Source organism: Pelmatolapia mariae, linkage group LG6 (genome assembly GCF_036321145.2).
Source record: "Pelmatolapia mariae isolate MD_Pm_ZW linkage group LG6, Pm_UMD_F_2, whole genome shotgun sequence".
Classification (NCBI taxonomy): domain Eukaryota; kingdom Metazoa; phylum Chordata; class Actinopteri; order Cichliformes; family Cichlidae; genus Pelmatolapia; species Pelmatolapia mariae.
In genome coordinates, this window is record NC_086232.1 from 27,305,723 (window position 1) to 27,329,521 (window position 23,799).

Sequence of the window (23,799 nt, forward strand, 5' to 3'; positions counted from 1 at the left end):
GGCAGGCCTGGTGTTAATCGCTCTCTCCTCCACCTGGCAAGACCACCCACATACTAAGCAGTGACGCTCAGCCCACCAGCAGTGTGTGTGTGTGTGTGTGTGTGTGTGTGTGTGTGTGCATTACAAATTCATACATAAGAACATCACTTGAACTTTCTTACACAGGAGCAACAGTAACAGGAAATAAACAAAATCTAAATTATTTGTGTGGAGATTTCATCAGTTTCAAAACTCAGATCTCACATCGACGATCTCAACCCCCACCCCCTTTTAGTAAATGTAAATATTGGAAAAGAAAGAAAAAACAGCCCTAAAATTGAGTGAAAGCATTACCTGAAGTCAATCTGAGCCCGGTTAGTTAAGCTTTTATGCCTGGGAAATAAATCGGTTTCACTATAGTAAAACTAGAGAGTCTTTCAAACAGAATATGAATTTGAAATCTTTTAAAGTAATTAGGGATTCCCAGTTATGATAAAAATAGGGATATGAAATGGGCAAAATGCCCTTTTAATTATTTAAGCCAGTGTCATGGACGTTGCTGAAATCTATGCATTTGCTGCCATCTAGTGGTCAAGAGACCAAAGCAGAGAACATAATAGTGTTATTGTACTTAAGTATTTTCTAATTAATTCTAATTAATTTCACTTTTTGTTTTTAATCCAGTTCAGTTTTAGTTAGTGCAGTGACAGTTTGCTTGTTGCAGTTTAATATTTCAGTTTTGAAAATGTTTAGTAGTTTACAGGGTTCATAACTAAGCTGATAATGAGCTTCATCCTCCTTTTGTTCAGACTCTTCCATTGTCATCCACCTGCGTGTACACATGACATCAGAAAAGACACCACAACACAGAGTTAACACTGCATTACAATAAGAAAAAAAAGACCTGATGCTGAAAAAAAGAAAAAAAATGAGATTAGTGCTGTTAAAGTCAATGAGCTGTCAAAATAGGCTAGATGTTCTGCAGACCGTGTTCACACAACAAAGCTGACTGAAGAAAAATTTAAAATATTATTTACCTTTTTTTATTGAGGCAGTGTGCAAAGGGGAGACAGGCCCTGAACAAGGTCAACAACAGTGAACCGTATGCCACAAAACATTCAGATCAACACCAAGATTCTCCTCGAATAATAAACTGGCTTTAATATTGTTTAATCTGATTTTAAATAATATACTCAACTGTGTGCCAAAACTGGGGATCAAGCTGTAACGTAACAACAATTCAACTCATGAGTCTTACTTTAATCGGTGTAATGTTTTCTAACTTGGAGATCCCAAACAGGCTATGTTAGCTTAACTTTAACTGCAATGAGTAAAGGAATTGGGGGTCGGACCCTTCGTGTTTTTCAGCCTAGGAGTAATATCAAGGCACAGATAACTTAACCACCTCAACGGCTATACCAAATTATAACGAGGGTGTTATTTATGTTCTTTTTACCCTGTTTGAGCTTCAGTCAATATTAGCTAATATGCCTGTAGCTAATGCACTTTAAGCTAAAAGAAAGTTCGGAGGACCCAGTGCAGGTCATCTGCCCCCGAGCAGGACAACCAGAATGCCCCCAGGGTGTAATTACAGACAATCCCAGGTAAGTGCTTTTAATACTTTGGCAAATTGCTGGTCAAAATAAGCATTGGTGGTCGAATGCTGTTCTCGAGAGAGAGAATATTTGTTTGGTGTCTTGTTGTGCTTCCTATGCATCCCTGACTCTTTTCTTCTTCCTACATCAAGTAAGGAATGTAGTGAAAGTTCGCAAGAGGTTAAAAACACCACTGAAAAAATCCCAGCAGACCTGAGTTGGGACACTTGGATTATGGAGCTTGTGAACCAAGAGAATGAATGTGAGCATGTGTTTAACAAGAGAAAAACGTCCCCCAAAATGTTTAAACTTCAAAGCTCATGCATACATGCACATCCAGTTCAAAGCATCTAATTGTGTGTTTGTGTTTTTACCTTTTTGCAATAACGTAGTGAAACATTTGAGCGGTGGAAAAATAATGGAAAATAAAATTCAGACTACAGACTACTTCAGGTGAGTACACGTGGTGCACAAGGACCAAAGCTCACCTTCTCAACCTGGACAAAATGAATTATTTTACACTGATACTGTAAACTTTGTGTTTGTGTGTCAGGTTTCCATACATCGGAAACAGCTGCTGCATCTGTAATTCTGTCCATCCTGAGGAGAGTCCACAGTCTACAACAGATCCTTGGCTCACCTATAATGACGCACATGTGCTCCACACAACTGGCTCTGCAGCTTGTGAGGAACAGCAGCACTCGGCCTACATCCTGTTTTACAAGAGAAACGTAAGAAGACACAACATCTCATCCTGAAGTGAGAGAATGGCACGCCAGCTGCAGCCTAATCCAATCTCTTTTTTTCTTTTTTCGGTGCCCAGACACCCTTCAGTTTCATCATATCATCCCTAACAACAGCTGTAGAGTTGGATGGAGGATGAAGACAGCAGAGAGAGCAAAATAAACATGTAAGAGCGGACAGGTACTCAGAGTTAACAAAAACTTTTAAAGCCAGTGTAGCTTCTGTTTTGAACACATTTACTGATGACAATTTTACATAAATAAGCAGTGTGTTATACTGTTATCAGATGTGGAGTCTCACTAACCACTTTATTAGTAACTTGTGTCCCAAATACTGTTTATTTGTCTTAGTTAAAGATAGTGAAATATAATGGAAAATGATTGTTTCATAATTGTATATTTGAGACAATAACTTGAGAACGAGGGGCGTAGGATTTTGAATTGATACCATTGGTGCATCTACTAAAGTTCTGGGGTCAGTTTGAATATCAGTGACCTTGACCTCAAGTTCAAAGGTTAAGTTTTCTGAAAATCTTGTGAATGCTACAACTCGGTGACAAGAAGTAAGTCTCCTAGGTTGTTTAAATTTGTATATAGGTGCATCTACTAGGAAGCTGAAGGGTTGCACTGCAGGCCATCTGTAGAGGTGTAGAGTTAACAACCTGTCTCTGAATGTTGACAAAACAAAAGAGATTGTTGACTTGAGGAGAGCACAGAGAGATCACTCCCCACTTAACATCAATGGATCCTCTGTGGAGATCGTCAAGAGCACCAAATTCCTTGGTGTCCACCTGGCGGAGAACCACTCCTGCTCCCTCAACACCAGCTCCATAACCAAGAAGGCCCAGCAGCGTCTCTACTTCATGCAGAAGCTGAGGAAAGCCCATCTCCCACCATCCATTCTCACCACCTTTTACAGAGGGACTATCGAGAGCATCCTAAGCAGCTGCATCACTGTCTGGTATGGTAACTGCAGCGTATTGGATCGCAATACCCTACAACGGATAGTGAGAGCAGCTGAGAAGATCATTGGAGCCCCTCTCCCCTCCTTATAGCACCCGCTTGGTGGAGGACCCCACACACCCTTCAAACACTCTTCACCCTGCTGCCTTCTGGAAAGAGGTCCCAGAGCATCCGGGCCCTCACTACCAGACTACAGAAAAGTTTCTTCCCACAAGCCGTCAGACTCCTGAACACTCAGTGACTGGACTGGCACACGCACACCTTCACACACGTCACTACCAAGCACTTATCTGCAGTATCTCACACTCACACACACACACACACACACACACACACACACACGCACACACACACCAAGTTACTTTTGCACAATACTCAGCATTTTGCACATTTACATTGTCTTATGTCTGTATCGTCCTGTTCTGTCTAGTGTTGCACTGTTTTGTCTTGTATATTTTTACTGCACTTTATGTAGTCCTGGGTTTGTCCGTATATGTCATATGTAGCACCAGGGTCTCGGAGGAACGCTGTCTCATTTCACTCTGTACAGTACCACTGCACGTGGTTAAAATGTCAATAAAAGCCACTTGACTTGACTTGACCTGTATTTTGTAGGGGTTGCTTGGAGACGAGTACCATACAGTTCAAATGAGCATACATTCCAAAATATGCAAATTAGCCCCATACATCATAATGATGATGTTTGCTGAGCAGGGTATGAACATTCTATGCTGAAAGTTTATAAATATACAACCTTTGACTGCTTGTTTTCAGTTGAACTTTTGCAAAGCTGAGAAGATTTTCGCTGCGATCACATTAAGTCCAAAGATGTTTAAACTTCTTTTTCACAGAAAGGTAAGTTTGAAGAGACTTGCAGCACATTTCTCTAAATATTTTCTTGTGGTAAATAAGCATTTTGGAAACTTTTAATGGAGCTTCATGGATGATTTCTGTAAAAACTGAATTTTGAACCAAATGAAGGATTTTGTGTTTTCATACCATATACTTTGTTTTATGCCATTACTGATGTTGGTTTCCTTGTTTCTAAACAGAAATCACACAAACAAAACGTGGCAGAGAAGGAAATTCCTTCTACGTCTCATCAGAGGTAAAGAAATGCGCCAATCTTTAATGCTGCTGGAGATATTTATAGCAGTGGTTCAGTTGGAGCTGTTTTATTTCCCTTTTATTGGTGTTTTTCTTCCACCTTGTGTATTTACATCTTTTTTACTACTTCTAGTCTTGTCTATTATTTATATTGATTCAGAGATTAGTGTTTGAAAATGTGTAAATGTATAAAATACATGATTTTGTTCCATTACATTTATTAATCTTTATTTGCAATCTCCAGCATGTACTCTCACTTTGAAAAATAACATTTACACTTTTGTCCTCATCAGCATCCCGGATGCTTCTGTTGCTGCCACACCACCTAACCCTGAAAATGCTAAAAAGAAGAAGAAGAGAAAATGGAGACACTTCTGCTGTTCCTCGGTTTGCTTTTACACAAAACATATGAAATGCACATTCTCTTTAAAATGTATTTGTTAATTTAAAGTGACTTTACTTTTTTAATAAACTTATGTTTGTTCATCCTCTGCAGCAAACTGACAGCGATGCAGAGGCAGAGACCAACACTGTAAAGACACAAAAAACGTCTCGCTGGTTTCTTTTTAAATTCTGGAAGGTATGTTTTATGGAAAGAGTCACTGTCATCAAGCATTTACTCATCATAGTTAAATGAGAAGAATTAAGAGCAATTTAGCGCACAGCTGTGTCTTCGAATTAAGTTCAAAGATGTTTAAACTTTTTTTTTTCACAGAAAGGTAAGTTTGAAGAGACTTGCAGCACATTTCTCTGAATATTTTTTTATGGTAAATAAGCATTTTTGAAGCTTTTAATGGAGCTTCATGGATGATTTCTGTAAAAACTGAATTTTGATCAGAACCAAATGAAGGATTTTGTATTTCATACGACAAACTTTAAAACTCAATTTAAGGCATGAATGAATTGATTTTTATTTTATTTAAATTTATTCCTATATATCTGCTTCATGAGCTCATAGCTCACTAAAGTGATAAATAATATAAAATAATACCAAATTTTCTAACTGGACACTTTCATGGAGAGACTCCCTTGGTATGTTTGTTTTATGCCATTACTGATGTTGGTTTTCTTGTTTCTAAACAGAAATTACACAAACAAAACGTGGCAGAGAAGGAAATTCCTTCTACGTCTCATCAGAGGTAAAGAAATGTGCCACTCTTTAATGCTGCTGGAGATATTTATAGCAGTGGTTCAGTTGGAGCTGTTTTATTTCCCTTTTATTGGTGTTTTTCTTCCACCTTGTGTATTCACATCTTTTTTACTACTTCTAGTCTTGTCTATTATTTATATTGATTCAGAGATTAGTGTTTGTAAATGTGTAAATGTATAAAATACATGATTTTGTTCATGTTGGTATTCCATTACAGTTATTAATTTTTATTAGCAATCTGCAGGAGGTACTCCTTCTTATAAATTTCCACAACATTTACACTTTTGTCCTCATCAGCATCCTGGATGCTTCTGTTGCTGCCACACAACCTAACCCTGAAAATGCTAAAAAGAAGAAGAAGAGAAAATGGAGACACTTCTTCTGCTGTTCCTCGGTTTGCTTTTATACAAAACATATGAAATGCACATTCTCTTTAATTGTACTTGTTAATTTTAAGTGACTTTACTTTTTTAATAACATTATGTTTGTTCGTCCTCTGCAGCAAACTGACAGCGATACAGAGGCAGAGACCAACACTGTAAAGACACAAAAAACGTCTCGCTGGTCTCTTTTTAAATCCGGGAAGGTATGTTTTATGGAAAGAGTCACTGTCATCAAGCATTTACTCATCACAGTTAAATGAGAGCAATTAAGAGCAATGAGGCACACAGCTATGTCCTATATTTTGGTTTCTTTCTACAGAGACAAAGGCAGGTTGCTCCTGAAACGACAGGGGAACTTGATAAAATCAGTGACAGGTGAGGGAAAAATAATCTTCTCACTTTAAAGCAAAATTCTTCATATAAATAAGCATTAGATAGTCTAATGCTGTTCTCCAGAGAGAGAATGTTTGTTTGGTGTCTTGTTGTGTTGCTATGTATCTTTTCTTCTTTCTGCATCCAGCAGCACAGGTAAGGAATGTGGTGAAAGTTCCCATCAGGTAAAAAACACCACTGAAAAGATCCCAGCAGACCTGAGTTGGGACACTTTGATTATGGAGCTTCTGGACCAAGAGAGTGGATGGGAGCATGTGTTTAACAGGTAAGAGAAAGACGTCCTCCAAAATGTTTAAACTTCAAAGCTCATGCATACATGCACATACACTGCTCAGCATCCTGACATCTTTCCTAATTTTGTGTTTGTGTTTTTATCTTTTTGGAGCAGTGTAGCATGCGGTGGAAAAACAATAGAACCTCAAACTGAGACTACAGACTGCTTCGGGTGAGTACACGTGGTGCACAAAGACCAAAGCTCACTTTGTCAAAGTGGAGAAAATGAATTATTTTACACTCATACTGTAAACTTTGTGCGTGTGTGTCAGGTTTCCAAACATCGGAAACACCTGCTACATGAACTCCTGCCTGCAGAGCCTGCTCAACATTGAGGAGTTCATTAGAGACATCAGCCGTCAGGAGGTTTTGTGGAGCGCAGACCCAGAAGCTCAGCTCTTAAGGTGCGCTACGTCAACCTTCTACTTTCTTCAAAAACCTGAAGAACAAAGAGATCTAACAGCAGAAATGTCTGTTTACCCTTTCCTTTCTACAGAAGGCTCATTGATGTCAGGGACTGTCATGAGTCAACAGATTATGGCCTTAAAGATCACCACCTAAGATCTTTTAAGAAGGCATTCAGCAGTCAAGCTCCTGAATACACCGGCAGTGCACAGAAAGTGCGTCAGCTATTTGGACTTTTCGTTTTTTGCTTTACCTTCTGATTTTGATGTACTGTTTTAAATCTCCTCTCTGCTTTTCTTTCAGGATGCTCATGAATTCCTAACATTGTTCCTCAATGAGGTCAAAAGGCTCTCACCTCACCTGAGGAGGAACGCAGCTCTCCTGGGCCAAAGTTATACCTGCCCAGTAGAAGACCATCACGTATCCAAAATGGAAAACACGAGGACATGCAAGAGGTAAGCCTGTCTTTCAGAAACGCAGAGCTGGTTGCAATATTTTCATATACCTCTTTTCCACCTACCTGATCTTTATTTTAACTTTGTTACTCCTTAAATGTGTAGCTGCGGTCACCAATCATCACAGCAAGAGGAATTCACCAGCTTGTCTCTCGACCTGGTTCCAGAGGGGTCTGTTATAAACATGTTAGAGACATACTTGAAGGTAAGATCACAAATTCCAACAGAGTTGTAGTATCACCGATCTTAACACACCTTTTTTGTTAGTGTTTGTGTGTATGTGTGTGTGCATATGTTGTGATTTCTTTCTACCATAAAGCCTGTTTTCTCTGTGCTGTTGTTCAGGGACAAGAAATAGAATTTCGCTGTGATTGTGGAGGGACGACCTCAGAACTGAAGTCGTCTTTTGATACACTGCCAAGGTGAGTAAGGTCACATCAGAATTGATCGACTGACCAGGTTTCCAAACTGTGGCGCATCAAACGTCAGAGTTTTTCGAGACAATACTTGAGCAGTCATTTTCTCCCATCTTCTGTTTGTGTTTGACACTCATTCTTCTTATTTTCTACCTTGTTTGGTTTTTTTTCTTTTCTGCCAGAGTTCTCATCTTGCACCTGAAGAGGTTTGGCTTTACACAAACCTACAAGATTCAGAAGGTGGATGCCCCTGTCAGGCTGCAGAGGGACTTGGTGGTGCCATCCAATCAGGTAAAAACAGACTGCAGAACATGTCAGAGAATCAGCTTAATTATGGCACTGATGTGAGACTTTATGAAACTAACTCTCTTTGGATTTGTTCCTTCTCAGGGTGGTGGCTGTTACAGTCTTGTCAGCATTATTAGTCATTATGGAGGCACAGAATCAGGTAAAACAACAGACTTGTTACAAACAGAAAATGAAAACTTGCTACTTTTCAGTGAAGGACTCACACACAAAAGCTTTTGATGTTCTAAGAAGCACTAAGTCAAAATCACTGTTTGCTTGAATCTGTTGACTTCCAGAAGTTGGATTCATTTGTCTTAATGTGATTTCAGGACACTACATCTGTAGTTCTGTCCATCCTGAGGAGAGTCAGCACTCTACATCAGATAATTGGCTCACCTATAATGACGCACAGGTGCTCCACACAACTGGATCTGCAGCTTGTGAGGAACAGCAGGACTCGGCCTACATCCTGTTTTACAAGAGAAACGTAAGAAGCCACAGCATCTCATCCTGAAGTGAGAGAATTTTTAAATGTCCTGTTACCTTGTTAACCAGTTTTGTCTTCATTCTCAGTTCTGAAACAGGAAATGGAAGGAAGTTAAGGTCATCATTAAGCTGAGAAGGAACAACAGTCGTCCCAGCCCACCATCGCAGACTGGAGGACAAGTATTAGTAAGTATTGCCCTTAGGAGGAAGGGTCCTCCCAGAGAGCCTGGTTCCTCCCAAGATTTCTTCCTCCAGGAGGGAGTTTTTTCTTGCCACCGTCGCCCCACATTCACTGGTCTCATCAGCAGAGACATTTTTAACCTCCTAAGACCTGAACTCTTTCATGGCATGCATTTTTAATTTCTCTGTGCCATTTGGGTTGATTGGGACCTGATGAATGTAGAAACAAAGAATTATCAGATTCGGACTATCTTTTTTTTTTGTTTCTCAAAAACATGAGATCCACATATGAGGACATTCATTTTAAATTTCGATTGAACAGTGGCAGTGTAATGTCCTCCCTCATAAATGGATATCAGGTTTTTGTATAGCAAAATTTTGTATTTTGGTCTAGACAACCCAAAATGTGATGTCCACATATGTGGACACCAGGTCCTAGGAGGTTGAAACAAAATCTAATAGCAGTGCACCACTACTAGAGATTGTCCTTTTCTGGACCAGTGTTTGGCTTGCTCTCTGGGAACAACAAAAAATTAAACAAATAAAATAATAATAAAGTTAGTGCTGTCAGCGTTAATCTCGTTAAAATGACATTAACGCTGACAGCACTAAATAAAATGAAATAAAGAAATTATTTCATTTATTTTATTTTGTTTTATTAAAATCAAAATAACAACAAAAACAAAAATAACTAATAAAAAAAATAATAACAGTATTCAGCAGTGTTTTGTGAAATTTGTAATGAGCCTTAGTTAAGTTGATGTCACAGAAGTTTCTGAATCATTTAGATTGTTCAACAAACTGATTCACTCAGGTAAAGATGGTAAGCTGGAGCAATGGTACCCTTTGAGTTCAGTTCAAGTTTTCAGACAAACATTCCCTCGATCAGTTGCAGCTTCTGCTTTTAAATAAATTATTTAGCTGAAAATGTTTAGCTGCAAGTAGCAAAGTCCAAAAGTGACAACATTTCCACTGCAGTCTCTCCAGAAATGGCTTATAAAATTTTGACCAAATTAGACATTTATCCTTGGATCATTGACAACCCTGTAGGGTGAAAATCTTTAATTGTACCTTTTATAACATTTTAACAAGTTACTGTCTCCTGCTGCATGTTTCCTGTTTTGGCTGAACTTCATCAGCTCAAAAACTCACCGTGCTGTGGTGTACTAAATGACCTCATGTACAGGACACACTGAAAGCAGGTTTGCAACGTTTAATTAACAAAGTCAAGATCCGTTAACAACAGCTGAACTAAAGACTTTCTTTTTCTCATCGATAAAATGAGGTCCATGCCAATGCGCTCAAATGGGACCTCCATTAATGGTGAGGGGCATAAAGGCGCTTTTTGAATGACAAGCTGGTTCACCAGCTGACACCACTGGACGCACACCATCGGCGCACATCCAAACATGCAAAAAATGCAAGATGGCAGTGCACACAGATGCATCTGTGCGCACCGCACACAGAGAAAGTTTCTTTGTGCGGCTGAGCATTTCTTAAAGGTTCATCAGGTCTTGTTGGTGTCCCTGTGAATAAAATGTCCTGCTGGGTTTATCTGCTGAGGGTTTTATGGTAATGTTGAAGTCGGGGCTCTTTATTTCACAACAGCCTCGGCTGTTTTCTGAAGAAATGACATATTAAACTGAACAAGTGTGAAAGGTCAAACAAAGACGATAAACACACGAACACTTGCACACTGTGCACAAGGTTCACTTAGCGGTCAAGGCAACATGTAGACGTCTGCAGAACTCCAGAGTCTGATTGGATTGATTAGATTTGTTTGGTTGTTATATTATAGCTAAAATTATGTACTACTGAGTATTGACTTGAAATACTAGCCTTAAATACATTTAAGGGTAACTAATTCAACTTAATGATCACAATGGATCACACTCATAAATGTATCATTTGTCATAAGTCAACAATAAAAGTCAGTTGATTAAGATGTATGTTTAATTACATTTTTTTAATTTCTCACGTGTTATGAAACAGCTTTAGTGTTTAAAACTAAGATTGTATACTACATTCCCAAGTACTTGAGTAACAAAATAGCTGATTTTCCCAGTGGAGGGTCCCTCCCTCAACATTCCTTATTTATAACCGTTTTGTACTAGTATGATCGGGATTACTCCTTTGCTCTGTGAAAATTGTACGAGTTTCTCTTTCGTAGCAGTAATCTTCTGACCCTTTTATATGCAGTCCTCCATTTTCAGAGGTTCAGAGATAATGTGAAAAACTATATAACTGCACAGTAGCACTCTGAAGCACCTTCCAATCAGTTTTCCAGCATTAACTGAATCTAAGCAGAGGGTATATCACTGTAAATTTGAGAATTTACCCTGCTACTTCTATTAGCAGTTACATTATTAAACAATGCTACTATTACTCAGTCATATATGATCATACCATGTAGTGGCTCCACTTTGTTTTACAAATACGGCAGTATCTTTCATGAGCTGGTTCTATTCTTCTCCGGTGTTCATTTCTCATATGTCAAGCAATTTAAGACTTTTGCATTTATGATCATGTTATGTAACAGCTTGATTTTTAAAGGCAAGACTGTGAGCTACATTCCTAAGTACTTTAGTAAGAGAATATCTGATTCTCCCGGTGGACACTCCTTCATAATCCCTCTTTCATAACCTGCAGGTCTGTACTCCGTGATCGGGTTTACTGCTCGGCTCTGCAAAGGCTACAGGAGTGTCTCTGGCTTTTTCACAGATTAGTAAATGAGCAAAAGAAAAGATCATTTTACAATTAAAGAGTAAACAGGATATCTTAACTAGTTTTTATTATTTTCTGTAATAAAATCAGATACATTCACAACCAACAATATGATATTTGCAGCATTAGGTATGTTTTCTTCAAGCAGTGAAAAATTGGATTAAAACGTTTTTTCAAATTGAGCATTGTATAGGAATTTCTTTTACTTATGTATTAATCACATTATGTTATTGTATGATGCCTTGGTGCCACTGGATTTTAACATGTCTCACACTCATACAGTAAGACAAATGGTGGGGGTCTAGTAAGGAAGTTGGGGGAAGCAGACAACTCCACAGGAAGAATCTTTTGTCTCTTTGAGGACTCTGGGAGGTAGCAAGGGAGTGTGAACCTTAAGGTGTGAAACAGCTGTGTACTGCCTTTTGTTCCGGGAGAAGGTATTTAACCGAGAGCCATGTTAGGCTCAGGGAGACTCTGCTGACCGTCTGCCCCGTGGTCATGTGGGCTCGCCACCAAGCTTGGTTGTCTGTTCTTTGTGTGTTTTGATAAAAGAATGTTAGCTACCACTCACCGCTCGTCTGCAGGCTTTATTTAATGGAAAACTTCGACAACAGCATCCATGTTTAACAGGAGAAATTGCTGTTTCCTTCAATTTATTAAGGTATTTTTTAAAAGTGGTAATCCTACAAGCTTCTCAATTTTCTTATTCATTTCTCATGCAACAAGCAATTAAAGATTTTTACATACAAAGCAACACTTGCTACTTGAAGTTATGCACATATACATATGAATCTATTCGTCTACACACCTGAATACAGATCATTCCTTTTATTTATTTTCTATTCTTCAGTTTATTTCTTGGTGATGTCCCCATAGCTAAACACAACAGAGGCTATCTGCTCATGTATTTTGTGCTGCCCACACTCAAACAGACATGCAAACCAGCCATCGTCAATGTAAGCCAGGTCTGAATAACCACTGCGGCCATCATTAATGATGCAGGGCTCGCTCCATGCCTTTGAATCACGTGGGTATTTGTTCACATACACACCGAGATCAATCCTGTCCGACTTACTGGTTGGGTGTGTGAACAGCAGCCACTTGTTTCGGTTTGGATCACTTTGTGCAGTTCCACTTTGTTCTTGAGCTGGAAAGGAGACCACACTTCCCTGACATCCTGAGAAGCACTTTGTTTCTGTAAGCTTAGTGCATCTGGATTTGGTGAAGGTAAAACCTTTCTCACTGACAGCTTCCACTCGAGAGGAGCCAGAACTGCGAGCATTGCAATAAATGAAACTGGAGCCGTTGTCTTCAAAAACCTCTGCCATTTGACATTCGCATGATTCTGATTGCAACGTTTGACCAAATTTCCAACTTTTATCAGGATCATAATACAGTGAGAGTGCATATGATTTACAACAGCGCAAGGGGCCAGTACTTCTGCAATAAGCATAAACTGGGATAATCAGTTTACCACTCTCTGTCTGAATCCCATGGCCTGGCCCAACAGCAAATGTGGCCCAGTTTTTTATTTCACTCAGTTCGTCCATCAAATCGATCACATTGTTCCAGGTTTCTCCAAGATCATCACTTGTGATGTAGCAGAGACGGGTCCTGTTGTCATAGCTGTTTATCTGGTACCTCTCAGTGATACCGTCTTCAACACAGATGAAAAACAGGAAAAGTTTTTTTTTGGCCTTGTCATACACCGGGCAGGGGTTCATTGGACGGTGTCCTTTAATAAGTGCCTTTTCCACCTCTTTGAGCTCTGACCACTAAAAGAGAGATTGTTCAGAAGTAAATAAAACAAAACAGGACTGTAATTAACAAGTAATTTAGAACTGAAATGGCTGATTATAGGGCTGTTCGATATAACGATATATATCGGATGACTATATAAAAACATCCAGTGTTGCCAACTCCTCAGTATTGAAAATCGCTATTGGCTGTCCTAAAAGTCGCTAAATGACGTCATCGCCTAATTTGCATAATTGGTCATGCTAATTTAATTGTAACCTACGTTGGAGAGAGAAATAACATCGTGGAAGAGACATAAAGTTAATAAAAAACTAAATGCATTTAGAGTTTATTTAGAACTACAAATTAAATTTCTTTTAGCAATTATTGTTTTTTTTAATATCACAATTCCAACCCTGCTCCTTTACCCGGACTGGCAAAAGTGACCCGAAATATATGGGCTCAAAATGTGGTCATAAATATTTTGTACTTGTAAATCAGTTTTGTACTTGTAAATCAGGATTTGTATGTGTAAAAAGAATTTGTGTGTGCGTAAAAAAGATTTGTGTGTGTAAAAAGAATTTGTGTGTGTGTAAAAAAGATTTGTACGAGCCCATAGAAATAGGCACTCTGCTGGAGTTACTTTGTGTGTGTGTGTGTGTGTGTGTGTGTGTGTGTGTGTGTGTGTGTGTGTGTGTGTTTATAAGTAGTTTTAAACCTTGTGATCCACAAAACAGCATAAAAGTAAAAGAAGAACTGACTGCGTTACAATCAGTGCGGGAGCAGCGGCTTCGCTCATGCGCGATTCATTTGCAGTTTGGACGCATTTGCGGTGTGAACGTCTCCTGCCCTGATAGCAGCAGGGGGAGGACTATCCTCCGCCCGTGAGCGCTTTGGAACGGGCGAGGTGCCCACGGCAGCACTCGCTGCTTGTTGAGAGTAAGAGCGATACGCGCTTTCACGTCAAAAAAGTCGTCATAAATAGGTCTCCAATAACACCAGAAAAAGTCGCCAGATTTGTCGCTAGTCGCTTTTTAGAAAAAAAAGTTGCTAAGGGGGTCTGAAAACTCGCTAAATAAAGCGACAAAGCCGATAAGTTGGCAACACTGAAAACATCTATCGTTTCATTTTACGGTATCGTTTGTTTCGTGGTGTCGCAAAATAAACTTTACGGCAATATTTTTTCATCGTTTCAAAGGTCACTGTAGTGGCTATATTAATTTCTTAAAGTTCTCTCCTTCTCTTATCTTAAATACTCACAAAGAAAACGGCGGCCGTTACAACTTATGTCTAAAAAAGTATAATATCATGCATCGGTTAGGTACACGACACCCAGCTGGAAACACTTCACGCAAGTCGAGCTGCCCGAGATTCACAGAATTTACAGAAAATGTTACATTTTTGTGATTTATATCATTATCGGGATGATACATGTCTTATATGACCACTATTACCTCAACCGTCTTCTCAGAGGATCCCTCCTTGATCTTTCCTGTTTTCATAACCAGCTTTTCTCCACTGGCATCATCTGAAGTCTTCCTCTGCTCTGCAAAGGCAAGTAAAGTTTTACTTTCTCTCTCATACAGAAGAGCAGGGATCCTGTAAACACATCGAGCAGCTTCTTTAGATTCAAAGACAGGTTGTTTCTTTAGCTGAGCTTTTGTTGAATATCCACAGTCCATGGCTGTATCCCAATTCAGGGTCTCTGCGGCAAAATTATCCACACCATCGACTGTAGGAAACATGGACGACGCGACAGCTCCCCAAAAATGAAGCCAAAACGTCTCTATCGCCCCCTGGTGTCTGGCTGCAGTATAGGTCATAAACCCCGCCTCCTCCATGTTAAAATAAATTAATTCTCCTTAGATAATTTTTTTCCAAAGATTTTTTCTTTTTATATCAATAGTTCTCATCATGCTGATTGATGTCCAAGGGGTCTCCTTTCCCATAAGTTTGATTCTAATTCCTACCGCGGTGATGTTAAATTGGGGTGAAACGTCATCATAACAGCTTTGACTGGCAGCTGCAGTCACAGAGCAATTTTTCACACCAGCCTATTAATTAACGAAAGACCAAGACAGACTTTTAATTCATTTGAAAGCCTGATGCTTAACCTTGTCCACCCCAGCTGTAAAACTCAGAAACCAGTCTTACTTGTTATCATATATCGTCCACCTGGGCCTTACACAGAGTTTCTGTCTGATTTCTCAGACTTTTTATCTGATTTAGTGCTCAGCTCAGATAAAATAATTATTGTGGTTGATTTTAACATCCATGTAGATGCTAAGAATGACAGCCTCAACATGGCATTTAATCTGTTATTAGACTCAATTGGCTTTTCTCAAAATGTAAAAGAACCCACCCACCGCTTTAATCACACTCTAGATCTTGTTTTAACATATGGCATAGAAACTGAACATTTAACAGTGTTTCCTGAAAACCCTCTGCTGTCTGATCATTTCCTGATAACATTTACATTTACAATAATTGATTACACAGCAGTGGAGAGTAGACTTTATCAAAGTAGATGTCTTTCTGAAAGTGCTGTAACTAAGTTTAAGAATATAATCCACCCACTGTTATCATCTTCAATGCCCTGTACCAACATAGAGCAGAGCAGCTATCTGAACGCTACTCCAACAGAGGTCGATTATCTTGTTAATAATTTTACCTCCTCACTACGTATGACTCTGGATATTGTAGCTCCTGTGAAAACTAAGGTCTCAAATCAGAAGTACCTGACTCCATGGTATAATTCTCAAACGCGTAGCCTAAAGCAGATGACTCGTAAGCTGGAGAGGAAATGACGTGTCACAAATTTAGAGGATCATCATTTAGCCTGGAGAAATAGTTTGCTGATTTATAAGAAAGTCCTCCGCAAAGCCAGAACATCTTACTGTTCGTCACTGATTGAAGAAAATAAGAACAACCCCAGGTTTTTCTTCAGCACTGTAGCCAGGCTGACAAAAAGTCAGAGCTCTTTTGAGCCAACCATCCCTTTAACGCTAACTAGTAATGACTTCATGAACTTCTTTACAAATAAAATTCTTATCATTAGAGAAAAAATTACCAATAATCATCCCACAGATGTAATATCGTCTACAGCTACTCTTACTACCATTGATGTTAAGTTAGACTCTTTTTCTCCAATCGATCTTTCTGAGTTAACTTCAATAATTACTTCCTCCAAACCATCAACGTGTCTTTTAGACCCCATTCCTACAAAACTGCTCAAAGAAGTCCTGCCATTAATTAATTCTTCGATCTTAAATATGATCAACCTATCTCTAATAATCGGCTATGTACCACAGGCCTTCAAGGTGGCTGTAGTTAAACCTTTACTTAAAAAGCCATCTCTAGACCCAGCAGTCTTAGCTAATTATAGGCCAATCTCCAACCTTCCTTTCATATCAAAAATCCTTGAAAGAGTAGTTGTCAAACAGCTAACAGATCATCTGCAGAGGAATGGCTTATTTGAAGAGTTTCAGTCAGGTTTCAGAGCTCATCACAGCACAGAAACAGCTTTAGTGAAGGTTACAAATGATCTTCTTATGGCCTCTGACAGTGGACTCATCTCTGTGCTTGTCCTGCTAGACCAGGGGTGGGCAATTCCAGGCCCCGAGGGCCAGTGTCCCTGCAGGTTTTACATGTGTCCTTGAACCAACACAGCTGATTTAAATGGCTAAATTAGCTCCTCAACATGTCCTGATGTTCTCCAGAGGCCTGGTAATGAACTAATCATGTGATTCAGGTGTGTTGACCCAAGGTGAGATCTAAAACCTGCAGGGACACCGGCCCTCGGGGCCTGGAATTGCCCACCCCTGTGCTAGACCTTAGTGCAGCGTTTGATACTGTTGACCATAATATCCTATTAGAGCGATTAGAACATGCTGTAGGTATTACAGGTACTGCGCTGCAGTGGTTTGTATCATATCTATCTAATAGACTCCAATTTGTACATGTAAATGGAGAGTCCTCTTCACACACTAAGGTCAATTATGGAGTTCCACAGGGTTCAGTGCTAGGACCAATTCTGTTTACATTATACATGCTTCCCTTAGGCAGTATCATTAGAAGACATAGCATAAATTTTCACTGCTATGCAGATGACACGCAGCTCTATCTATCCATGAAGCCAGGTAACACACACCAATTAGTTAAACTGCAGGAATGTCTTAAAGACATAAAGACCTGGATGGCCGCTAACTTTCTGCTCCTTAATTCAGATAAAACTGAGGTTATTGTACTCGGCCCTGAAAATCTTAGAAATATGGTATCTGACCAGATTCTTACTCTGGATGGCTTTGGCCTCCAGTAACACTGTGAGGAACCTTGGAGTCATTTTTGACCAGGACATGTCCTTCAACGCATATATTAAACAAATATGTAAGACTGCTTTCTTCCATTTCTAAAATTAGAAATATCCTGTCTCAGAGTGACGCTGAAAAACTAGTTCATGCATTTATTACTTCCAGGCTGGACTACTGTAATTCATTATTATCAGGATGTCCTAAAAACTCTCTGAAAAGTCTTCAGCTAATCCAAAATGCTGCAGCAAGAGTCCTGACAGGGACTAGAAAGAGAGAGCATATTTCTCCTGTTTTGGCTTCCCTTCATTGGCTTCCTGTTAAATCCAGAATTGAATTCAAAATCCTGCTCCTCACATACAAGGTCTTAAATAATCAGCCCTTATCTTATCTTAACAACCTTGTAGTACCACATCACCCTATTAAAGCACTTCGCTCTCGCACTGCAGGCTTACTTGTTGTTCCTAGAGTATTTAAAAGTAGAATGGGAGGGAGAGCCTTCAGTTTTCAGGCCCCTCTTCTGTGGAACCAGCTTCCAGTTTGGATTCGGGAGACAGACACTATCTCTACTTTCAAGATTAGGCTTAAAACTTTCCTTTTTGCTAAAGCATATAGTTAGGGCTGGACCAGGTGACCCTGAATCCTCCCTTAGTTATGCTGCAATAGACGTAGGCTGCCGGGGATTCCCATGATGCATTGAGTTTTTCCTTTCCAGTCACCTTTCTCACTCAGTATGTGTTAATAGACCTCTCTGCATTGAATCATATCTGTTGTTAACCTCTGTCTCTCTTCCACAGCATGTCTTTCATCCTGTTTTCCTTCTCTCACCCCAACCGGTCGCAGCAGATGGCCGCCCCTCCCTGAGCCTGGTTCTGCCGGAGGTTTCTTCCTGTTAAAAGGGAGTTTTTCCTTCCCACTGTCGCCAAAGTGCTTGCTCATAGGGGGTCATATGATTGTTGGGTTTTTCTCTGTATCTATGAAGCGCCTTGAGGCGACTTTTGTTGTGATTTGGCCCTATATAAATAAAATTGAATTGAATTGAAAAAATTGAAATTACAACAACAGTTGTAACATTAACTAAAAATGTTTTTCACCATCTCTTTTAACTTCTGGTTTAGCTTCAGCTAACTGAAACTAAATGAACCTTGGAAATAATCACATCTTAATAGAGTGAACCATAGACTGTATAAAAGTTAGGACTAGGGGTGGGTTTTGATTATCGAGTTATCGATTAAAATCGATTCTAGCTTGGATAAGGTGATATCGATTCATTAAAATCCTGAATCGATTTTTTAATATAAATGTATTTTGCCCGAAAAGCCAGAATCTCAGGTGAAACCTCACAAATTTTCAACAACCACCAAACAGCTAAAACAGTAAATTTTACAGTAAGACAGTAAAAGATTCTGCACAAAGACATAAACACAGAGTGCGGAGCCGCCGACAGATCAGAATCAGCGAGATGTCGCCTTTCTCACCCGACAGCACGGACACAGTCGGGGCTGAAAGCCGACAGCTCGCTGATTCTGATGTTTCGGCGGGTCTGCGCTTTGTGTTTCCGCCCTTTTTGCGTTAGATTCTGAAGCTGCAGGTTTTATCTCTCTGCAAACAATATTGACTGAACCAGCAGCAAAAGAAGATGTAAACTACGCTTCACATCGTCATGAATTCCCTCTGACTTTTGCTGTTTTGCTTCCACCACGATAAAAATCACACTTCATGCACAGCTCTCTCTCTCAGTATACTTCAAGAACAGTTTCCCTTCTAAAAATCTGTTTTCTACATTATTATGCTTGTTACACACAAGTCTGCCGTTGTTTACAGCGCTGTCGGACGCTGTTTTTTTCCTTTTACTTACTTCCGAAAACAAAGTCTAATTTCTGCTGTTCAATGCTGTAACTTTGCTCTGCTTCACTTCAGCAGCAGCAATGGTTTTATTTCGTTTTTGATCTACTGCAGAATATTTTTATAAAATCCCAGGCCAGGAAAATCACCTTCATGTTTTTCTGTGTTTTATCCTCAGCTACTTTGACACAAAGGAATCTGCTGTGATGCTTACACCTTTGATAAAGTCTGGCAAGTGTCAGCTTTCTTTTTATAGATATAAAAATATGGAAATGTACTAATGCATGATTTGAATTATAATATTTCTGACTGTCTGAGGCAAAATCGAATCACATTGAATTGAATTGGAATCGAATCGATTCTAGAAATCAGTGACGATACCCAGCCCTAGATAGGACCATTGCAACTTTACTGCAGCACTTCACCCTTTCACATAGTCCCAGGTCTTCTCTGTCATGTTTTATGGTGCTGCAAATGTCTTCAGTTGGTGAAAGGTCTGGACTGCTGGCAGGCCAGTTCAGCACCCAAAATCTTACAATGCTTAGCAAGAAGGAGAAATAAGCCTTGTGAAAATGGAAAATCTGTGTGTAAGACTGATTCAGTTCTGACCAGTACTATAGGTCATTATCACAGGTGTCTGATGCAATTATTTCACATAATGAGTAAATCATATTGACAAATACCGGGGCGAGAGGCATAAACATCTACAGTTAATGTGTCAGAGTAATGGAGGTGTTTGCCCAATGGCTGCTCACACTCTGTGCTTAAAAAACAGCATAGAGTGTGTGCAAAACTGCACCCTTTCTCCAATACAAACAACCAAGTCCAGAGTGTGAGAGCTCCAAACAGGAAGACATATATTTTGAATTAGTGGTGAAAACTGAGGGAGAAAGTGGAAAAGTGATGCTGTGTTTCCTATTTTTGCAGGATGGGGGTTGACAACAGGGCTGAGTCCCTCCGTCACGCTGTGAACACACCAGTGGAATTTAGACACCGGCAGTGCTGATGATGAGAAATATGAGAGAGGAAGACACAATACACTGTTGTTCCACACACGCACTCAGACACAGACACACGCACCGTACGTGTGCCTAGTGGCAATCGCAACCTCAACCGTCCACATATGCTCATTTAGACACATACAGTTTTGGCACCGAGGCCCAGAGAATCAAACAGAAACTCATCCATTCATATATACACACACTTACAAAGGCTATTGTCAGAGCTCATCTCGTGTAGAAATATTTGTAATTCTGTTGCCAAAAGTGGAAGTGGATGTGAGCTGGCTGTTTGAAAAGCCGCAGTGCTCTCGTAAAGTTCCGCACGTAATGACGCCTTAGAGTCAAAGGTCAGCGGGCGGCCTCAGGGTCAAATGAGTCAGACAGGTCCACACAGTGAGTGTCGCTGGACCGTCTTTCCACTGTGTCACCTCATCTCACGCTTGTCTTTCCTGAATGTCACAAAACCGCTTTTAAAGTCTGGAAAAAAACGTCTAAATAGGCTCAACGATGCGTGCTCACGGACACTTCATACAACTATACTTAGTTACAGGTTTCATGCTGCAACATCTACTGGATTTTTATTTTTCTAGCCATGTTTGCAAAAGCATCATAATGATTAGTCTTTATTCCTTTAGTTCAGAAATATAAAACGTCCATCCAGACTTTACAGGAGACAAATAGAAGAGTGTTATTAACAGATTTTGTCCAATTAACTGCACTGATTGGTCAGATATTTGCCTTGTTATGCTCAGAATAACCTATTGACTGAACTTATTCACTGAAGTTATTTATTTCTGGAAATATTGAAAAACATGGCATTGATTTGAACAGCAGCATAATCATGCAATGAAACACTGTCGCAGGCTTCCTTGATTTAAGCACCTCGCATGAAAACACAGCCCTGTTTGTGCGCTGTTGATGTGGAATGTACAGTACGTGTGCAATCAAGGAAACTATTGATTGAGACCATTATGCTCTGATTAGGTGACCAACCACGCTCTCCCCCTGGGGTGGGGGAGTCAAAGACTGGAGACAATAAAGGAACATTTCTCCCACGATCCCTGTGTCTTTGTCTGTTATTTGTCCCTGTGGTACAAGCAGTACTTTGAATTTTTTCTCTTTAATTATTGATCCAGTCAAACTCTGGGTTTCACCCTATAGAGCTCTGACTTCTTATTTTTCTTTTATGAGATTGTGTTGTTGTAGCATATACTCTATATGTGTGACACCCTTCTTTACCCTCACACCTGTGGCTGTGGCAGATATTTCTTGTTTGAAAAATGCCTCACCAAAAACACTAATCTACCCCATTGCCCAACTCTGTACCCCAACTCCCTCCCACCACTAAAGCCCCCCACCCCTTTTTCTCTGCCAAACCAGGAAGTGTGCACAGGAAACAGCTGTCCCTCACGTCCGCCTGCTTGCTTGTGGCCAGGTGCATCCTGGGAACGGAGCGATGTGTGACCGTCGACATGTGGCTGACACTGTACAAGGTGCCGTTACTGTAATCAGAATCACCATGAACTTTATACAGATAGAAGATAAAAACAAGACTCCTCACTGATCTAATTTCTAAAGTTATCTTGTGTTTTTGAACGAGCAACAGTTTCACAGAGCACCACTGCAACCGATTTAGGATGAGTTTTGATCGGATTTTTTGATCTGTATTAGATTAGACGCACAAGGGAAACTAATCTCACGAATGACTGCTTTCCCAAAAATTAAAGGGGAACTCCACTGATTTTACCGTCTGTTTAAAGGTGCATTTCAAGCCTTCAGTCGCTTCACATGGACAGGCGTGAAATCTGATAACTTGTCTGATAAAAGGTGTGACTTGAGTCAGTTATTTTACAAGTAGACCGAAAATGAAAATAATTCTGGGTCAAAGTCCTGAGCTTATCAAATCTCTGTAGACCACCCATCATTAAAATGGATCATACATGCTGTGGTTTAACTACCTCTGCAATGATTTCTAAATCTATGTCGAATTCTGTCATTCATTATAAAATGAATTAAAATGAAATGAAAATAAAACTACTGCTATAATTTAATAATGGCTGTTTTTCCAAAACTCGGAGCCCTCTTGTGGGCTGTAAAGGTACTGCCGAATAAAATAAAATATTTTTAACTAGGCTTCAAATTGCCATAAAATAAATGTTTGCAATTCATTTTAAAAAGCCATTATATTTAATTTAGTTATAATGTATCTGCCTGCTTATTTTGTCAAATAGTACAAGTCCATGCTGTTTTGTTTGGTCCTTGATTTTAGCCTGTTGCTCGGCAACATGATGACATCAGAATATATCATGCATAATTCAAGTTTTGTGGCTTTAAAAAAGATATTATGTTACTGTCCTGAAATTAAAATGATACAATTTACAAGGTGCTATGGGAGCACAACAGGTCATTTTAGCCTGTTTGTAGGTTGTTGCTAAGCAAAATAATGATGACATAATCAGTGATAAAGATAAGAACCTTCAGGGTCCTAAGAGGTACCCATGTGTTGCTGAATTTCCAATCCTGTACAAGGAGATAGCAGACAGAGGTTCTGTGTAGGATTTGGGAGTAAGAATTAAAATATACTGGTGGATCTCTGCAAAAAGAAAAGCTGGTAATAGAGAACAAACTTTCAGGAAGCAAATCACAAGAAATTATGAGATTACTCAGTAATTATGTGAAATGATGCACTCACTCCCGTTTTTTCCTCTTGACTCACAAAAAAATATCCTTTTCATTATTCTTCAGAAGAAAATTATCCTTTGTTTTTGATCTTTTTCATCTACAATGGTGTTATCTTCTAATGTTTGCTCATGTTTACAGAATTGAAATCCTTTCCTATTTTTCATGTAGCTTGATCCCTCCAGTACTTAAGGTTGAGTCCTGATGGAGATGATCAGGTGTACACCGTGCTATGTGGGGGGAAGAGATCAGATTCAAGGCTGGCAATGCAACCCCATCCTCCTCCTTTGTGCTGAATATCTAACTAAACTAAAAACCCTCCTTGGTGTGTCCTGTGGCTGGATGGCCTGTCTCCAGGACAATCAGGAAAAATAAACACAGTCGACATCTGTCGCGGAGCAGGAGGAGAAGAGAGGCGTCTGTCCCGGCCAGCGCTCACAGCATTGTTTGTCACTTTCTCCATGAAATGCACTGCGAATATTGCCTCAAACAATTAGGTTCCAGTGATCCCTATCACCGGGCACACAATAGTGTTTACATGACGCGGAGGAAATGTGGCCATGGAGCCCACTTTGGGGAGTGTGTATGTGTTTTCTCATTTATGTGCATGTGCTCACTGTAAGTTCTCCAAGTTTATTTTAATCTGATAATGGGAAATACATGAACATTATCATAGATTGATAGATAGAT

General features: G+C 39.6%; 1 protein-coding gene across 1 annotated transcript; it reads right to left on the reverse strand.

Moving 5' to 3' along the window:
- Positions 1-11,643: 11,643 nt before the first annotated feature.
- On the reverse strand, positions 11,644-15,030 carry LOC134628617 (sialidase-3-like). The gene is made up of 2 exons (XM_063475337.1): positions 14,732-15,030; positions 11,644-13,315 (listed from the first exon to the last, which is right to left on the reverse strand). The coding sequence occupies exons 1-2, from the start codon at positions 15,020-15,022 to the stop codon at positions 12,392-12,394; spliced, it is 1,215 nt and encodes a 404-aa protein (XP_063331407.1). The 5' UTR covers positions 15,023-15,030; the 3' UTR covers positions 11,644-12,391.
- Between the last annotated feature and the right edge of the window lie 8,769 nt (positions 15,031-23,799).

Bases quoted from the DNA above. Each gene is read 5' to 3' on its own strand.
- LOC134628617 (XM_063475337.1), bottom strand. From the start codon at position 15,022: ATGTTTCCTACAGTCGATGGTGTGGATAATTTTGCCGCAGAGACCCTG. The intron at 13,316-14,731 runs GTAATAGTGGTC...TCTCTCTTTTAG, and splicing joins CCTCTGAGAAGACGGTTGAG to TGGTCAGAGCTCAAAGAGGT.